Here is a 6,670-nt window from a genome sequence, read left to right on the forward strand (position 1 = left end):
CCCAAAGCTAGTTGAAGAAATGAAAGAATGAAGATCAGAGAAGAACTAAATGAAATTGAAATTTAAAAAATACAAAGGATCAATGAAAAAAAGTTGGTTATTTGAAAAGATAGATAAAATTGATAGACCACTAGCTAGACGAATTAAGAAACAAATGGACAAATCAAAAATGAAAATGGAGATATTACAACTGATACAACAGAAACACAAACGATCCTCCGAGAATATTATGAACACATTTATGCAAACAAACTAGACAATCTAGAAGAAATAGGTAAATTCTTGGAAATATACAACTTTGAATCAGGAAGAAATAGAAATCCTGAACACACAAATAATGGGTAACAAGATTGAAACAGTAATTAAGTCTCCCAACAACAAAAAAAAATCCAATAGCTGATGAACTCATAGCCAAATTCTACTAGACTTTAAAAAAAAAACTGATACCAAGTTTACTGTAGCTACTCTATAAGACTAAAGAGAAGGAAATTCTCCCTCTTTCTTCAAAACCAGTATCAGCCCAATACAAAAGCCAGGAAAAGTTACAAAAGGAAAGAAAACTACAGACCAGTATCCCTGATGAACACAGACACGATCCTCAATAAAATATTAGCAAACTGAATTCAATAGCACATAAAAAAATAATCCACCAAGATCAAGTGAGTTTTATCCCAGAGACTCAAGGTTGGTTCAACAAATGCAAATCAATAACCATGATCCACCGCATAAGCAGAATTTAAAAATATATATATCAACTGAAGAAAAAGAGAAGTATCCTATAATCATTAGGTCTAAATTATTTGAGAAACTCTATGCTATGTACCTTCATTCTCCAAACCTGACTTTTGTGTTGCATCCCGAGTATCATTCAATTCAACAAAAGAATAAACAGAGCCTGGCTTCTGAATCCATGAGTGACTTTTACATCTAAAAAAAAAATCAGAATCAAAGTTAACTTGTTTGTTAGTGTTTTCTAATCTGTCCTCAAATTAGTTTCCCCCAAAAGTGACAGTAACATTAAAAAAGTATTTTAAAAACAGAATTTTACTAATATTCTCCAAAATAAGAGGTTATCACCATTTTGTATCTAGTAGAAAATTCATGTTTGTTGCCATTCTGTTGATTCTGCTGGCAGCAGAATCAGGAGAATCAGGAAATCCAAAAAAATTTCCTCTGGAAATTAGCACTTAATTATGATAAAAGTTCTAAAAAGAAAATTATTTTTCAGCTATAAGATTGATGACCTGTGTTTAAACACTATTTTCATAACACATTAGTTGACAGTACATTTAGCAAAACCACCTACTCTTGTATTAAATGGAAAAGGTACACTTTAATGAAAAAGCCTACATCTTCTATATTTATTGCATCATATAATTATGCTTATTAAATCAGTCTATACTTAACATACCTAATTCCAGATTTTTCTTGGCTTTCTGCTTCTTCATCATCACTGTTATCAGAAAATTGACAGTGGAGGACTTCATCTTGTTCTTCTATGTGACCCAATAGCATCTGACTTCGTGTTCGAAATTCAGCAAATAATCGATCCAGAGAGTACATAGGAGGACTTGTATACACCTTGCAAGTGATTCCCCGACCCAACAAAAAAATTTTTAATGTCTATTTTTACCTGCTTTTTGAGAAGTTATTAAATAGCTACAATTAAAATAACCAATCACTGAAAATATGCCCCCATCAAAAAGTCAAAATTAATTTCATAATAATCTTCTGTCTCATGAACAAACACATCTTTCAGAAACTACACAGCTCTTTCTCTTTTATAAAGTTACTTTTTCAGTTATAGCTTCATGGAAAATAGTATTCAAAAATGAAACAAGACCCAATACAGTGTCTCATACCTGTAATCCTAGCACTCTGGGAGGCTGAAACAGGAGGACTGCTTGAGCCCAGGAGTTCAAAGCCTAGGCAACATAGTGAGACCTCGTCTCTACAAAAAGTAAAAAAATTAGCAGGATATGGTGGCAAGCCCTTGTAATCCTAGCTACTCAGAGGCTAAGGCAGAAGATTGCCTGAGCCAGGGAGGTCGAGGCTGTAGTGAGCCGTGATCATGCCACTGTACTTCAGCCCGGGTGACAGAGTAAGACCCCAATTCAAAAGAAAAAGAAAAGAAACCAAAGTAAGGCATGGAAAACACCCAGCTCTTTAACACAGCACATAGACTCCCCAACAAATATGCCCACATCCGAATCTTCCAAAGTCAGAAAACTCAGAAAACTGTGGTGGTGCTGCTAAAGGTCTTCCCCACCAATCCAAATCACACCAGAGTTAGAAACCCAGAGCCATCGTCACTCCCTTGCCAGGGCAAAAAATTCCCAACATGAATATTAGAAGATTTTGACTGACTTTACATATGGTGGTTATGTTATAGACCAAGCCTCTGGAAACAGATGGTTACTACATGTCATATGTTTACGTAATTCAAAGTTGTGTATCTTAAATGTACCAAAATAGCGTGCTAAAAGTGTTACCGTATTCCCAGTACGTCCATGAAAAGAGTGGAGAATAGTTCCCCTTTTATATACATCCACAAACATAAGGGAAAGTAACTCTTTTTTGCAAAGCAACCTTGCCCATGCTGAAAACACCTGCTGCTTAAGCTTTTTTTTTTTTGAGTTGGAGTCTCACTCTGTTGCCCAGGCTGGAGTGCAGTGGCACGCTCCTGGCCACCGCAGCATCAACCTGCTGGGGTCAGGTGATTCTTCCACCTCAGCTTTCCAAGTAGCTGGAACAACAGGCATGTGCCACCAGGCCCAGCTAATTTTTTGGCTTATTGTAGAGATGAGGTCTCACCAAATTGTCCAGGCTGGTCTCAAACCCCTGAGCTCAGGCAATGCTCACCTCGGCCTCTCAAAGTGCTGGGATTACAGGCTTAAGCCACCATGCCCAGCCCGCTAAAGCTTTAAAATGTACTTCTTTCCCTCCCCCTCACAACACCTTTAGAATGCACCTACTTCTTTTTTCTATTTACACCTTCAGGCTTAATTGTAGGACCAACCTCATCAACCAGGCAACCTGGGAGGAGAATAGCCAGTGGTATAACGCCCTGATGCTCTCTGGCGCCAGCCTACTTTTTAACACCACCAGTTATCTCTGGGTTGTTCCGGGTGCTACACGGACTGCATAGGTCACATAGGTATCGTGTAGCCTGGATGGCAGTTTGTAACCTAGATATGATTTCTTGAACTCAATCCCCTTAGCACCTTTGTTGGGGAGGCAGTAGTTTTTAGGGCATAAGCCCATTAACACTGTCTACCCTGGCCTGTGTAAGAATACATTTCTTCCCTTTTTCTCAACCTTCGCCTCCTGGATTCATTGGGTTATGGGAGCAGAGAAACTTGTTGCATATTACAAATTTGGGGGGTCATCTGGGATCCTGCTGTTGGTCCTCAAAAAGGCACCAGGGTTTGATCCAATGCTCTGCAGACTCTGTCCATGCCAGCACCCAGCCACAGAGTGCAAAGGGTTGAAGAAGGTAGGTGCTCTCCAAAGGACCCAGCAACGTCGCTGTGTTCACACATGGGTTCTGACTCTTTCAAGTCTCTCCTGGCCCCAGAGACTTGGAAGTCCCAACAGCTGCCAAGGCCACTTGCCTCAGGGACCTGACCCTGCTTTTTGGGAGCAGGGGCAACTGAGAAAGACCAGCCGTGCCTCACCTGAGAAAAAAGGGCACAGATCTACAGATGGATAATAATCGACCATACCTGCAGACCCCTAACATTTTGGTGAGTTCCCCTGGGAATGTGCGGCTAGGCATCTTTTGATGACGCCCACCCAGAGAGGTTTTGATGAGAACAGTGTATGTAGGGTAAAACAGGGAGGCACTCAGTGGGAGGCCACAGCCGAAAAGCATGCTGCAAGGGCAGTCAGTCACCAATTAAGGTGCTCGGTGGGAGACCCCCTAGAGGTCCCCCCCCCCCCCCGCCCCAGGGAGTGCTCAATGGGAGGTTCCTAGTTTTCCATCAGCTGGCATTACTGAATATTTCCCCAAAATTGTGTCCATCCTAAGAGCTGTGTGTGAATGAATAGGTAAGTGTTTAAACTGAAAATAAAGGCAAGGGAAGCGGTTTATAATTTAGAGAAATTCAAGGACATGCCAGGTTTTCTAAAACTCCAGCTAGTCAGATATTTAGGCTTTTTGTGTGTACATTTTGAAACTAATAAGCAAGTTTCAGCAAGGAAAATCCAGAGCTCAAATGGTTAACTGGCAAATATAGGGTTAAATAAAGTCTTCTAAGCTCTCTGTCTATTCCTCTTTTCTTTTTTGCCAGCTTTGACTCTGCTGTTTACTGTTACTGGTGCTAAGATAAAACTCACTATTTCAAGGTTACTCAGCTTTTCTCCCCTTAAGAAGGCCTAAATAACTTTCCCCTTCAACTTTTTATACAAAAGGTTTTTATTTACCTTTTTGGTAGTTGGCCCAGGAAGCAGGAATTTTGTATTTCATCAAAGTAATTCCTATATTGCCTTTGTTAGGTTTTTATTCACTTGGAAAAACTAAGCTTTAAGAAAATTGAAGTTTTACATCCATATAACTCTTGGTATTACTTTTAAAGTTTGTCTCCTTGGTTAAATATGTAACTTGTTTTTACAGTAACCTATAATTCTATTTTAGTGGAATGTTCTGAGACTTTTACATATTTAGTAGATGTTCTATTAACTAAACCTTGTACTGCTAAAAGTTACAAAACTTTGGCTCCTGGGACTGAAAAAAAAAACAGTGACTCTTGCTAAATCCCACCAGTCAGGGGCTTAACTTCAGGCCTAGAAGAAGGTTTCCTGAAGTCCAAAAGAGAAACATATTCAGCTTGTTTAATATGTTAAAATCATACCGAAAGCAGTGTCAAAAGTAAAAGAATACAACTTTCTTGTATCTTATATCTATATGTGTTCTAAAATTGTATAATATTCCTATAATTCTGATGTTTTAGTATACATTATCAATGATACTAGTAATTGTGTTGTTATATGTCACAGAATAACCAAATGTTCTTATTGGTTATGTCTTTGACAATAGTTGTCTTAAGACTTTTGTCATTTAAAATTACTGTTTTGCTTTAATTCCTTTCAGAAGCCAATTTATGACCAACTATGGAACCTTGCCAGGTACTTTTAACTAACTCTTGTGCTGCAAAATTAAAGGGAATAAAGTTAAAGTCACATTTCATGCCTAAAGTAGGCATCCTCCAGGGACATCGGACCAGCGCAGTCCTCCTAAACTCTAAAATAATTATCATCTTTATATTTGCCACTATGTTACTTTTATACGTCTCTTGTAAATACTAAGACAGATACAGAAAAAAATAGAATCAAGGTCCTGGATCATAACAGCTTGTACTATAAATACAATCCAGGATTTTTCTTTTTCTTTCTTTTTTTTTTTTTGTTGGAGTCTCACTCTGTCGCCCAGACTGGAGTGCAGTGGCCGCTCCCGGCCACTGCAGCCTCGACCTGCTGGGCTCCAGCGATCTTTCCATCTCAGCCTTCCAAGTAGTTGGAACTACAGGCGCGCGCTAACACGCCTGGCTCATTTTTTGATTTATTGTAGAGATGAGGTCTTGCCAAGTTGCCCAGGTGGGTCTCGAACCCGCAGGCTCAGGCAATCTACTCACCTCAGCCTCCCAAAGGAGTGAGATTACAGGCTGAGCCACTGAGCCCAACGATTTTTCTTTTTCAAACTAAACTCAAGGCCTCAACTCACTCGCCCTTACACAACTGGCTATAAAATCAGGTCAATCCATGTCATTTCCCATAATCCAACACCACTGTTGTAAAAACTATTGTCACAAAATGGACAATTCTAGCAATACATTTCCCAGCTCCATGGGACCTCGCCAGGTAAATGAAATATACCACCCTAGGAATGAGCCTTCCTAGTGACAGTGGGACCTCCTGCTGTTTATTGGCCTAAATATGAATTGTAAAGAATGATGTTTGGCCAGTGAGAGGGAACTAAGAACTAAACTATGAACTTTTTTCTCTTATCCAAATTCCTAACCAAGAGGTTTGTGGAGTCACACTCAGTAAGGACTCACCAGACAGGATTTATTACCCTATATACCAAAGTTCATTTTCCAACCTGACTCTGGCATAACACTATATAACCGATTTAACAAAAAAGACAAATTAAAGAAACTGGAGGATTTTTGGCAAATGGCTTTTACCCTATCTGGATGTTGAAGACTGCCTCCAAATCAGCAACTTAAAAACTATAATACATTGTGCCCCTGAAGACTATGTATTCACGTGTAAACAAAAGAAAATACCCTGGACCATCAGACATTTTTTTTTTTTTTTTTTTTTGAGTTGGAGTCTCACTCCGTAGCCCAGGCTGGAGTACAGTGGCATACTCATGGCCACTGCAGCCTCGACCTGCTAGGCTCCAGCCATCCTTCCGCCTCAGCCTTCCAAGTAGCTGGAACTACAGGTGCGTGCTACCATGCCCAGCTAATTTTTGATTATTGTAGAGACAAGGTCTTGCCAACTTTCCCAGGCGGGTCTCAAACCCCATGGGCTTAGGCAATCCACTCACCTCGGCCTCCCAAAGTGCTGGGATTATAGGCTGAGCCGCCAAGCCCGGCCTAGACTTCTTTTTAAATGGAGTCTTTGAGAAAATTTTAAACTGGTTTCCTTTTTATTTTTTTTTTTT

General features: G+C 39.7%; 1 protein-coding gene across 3 annotated transcripts in view; it reads right to left on the reverse strand.

The window, feature by feature from the left end:
• KIF27 (kinesin family member 27) overlaps positions 1-6,670 on the reverse strand; it is a 98,888-nt gene that overhangs the window by 50,468 nt on the left and 41,750 nt on the right. For all 3 annotated transcript variants that reach the window (XM_008072544.2, XM_008072543.2, XM_008072545.1), the window contains exons 6-7: positions 1,412-1,581; positions 824-927 (exon numbers count right to left, since the gene is read on the reverse strand). In XM_008072544.2, the coding sequence (XP_008070735.1) occupies positions 824-927; positions 1,412-1,581 (274 nt within the window). The remainder of the gene's footprint in view (positions 1-823; positions 928-1,411; positions 1,582-6,670) is intronic.

Source organism: Carlito syrichta, unplaced genomic scaffold (genome assembly GCF_000164805.1).
Source record: "Carlito syrichta isolate Samal-C Ts95f unplaced genomic scaffold, Tarsius_syrichta-2.0.1 Scaffold315331, whole genome shotgun sequence".
In the NCBI taxonomy this organism is placed as follows: Eukaryota; Metazoa; Chordata; class Mammalia; order Primates; family Tarsiidae; genus Carlito; species Carlito syrichta.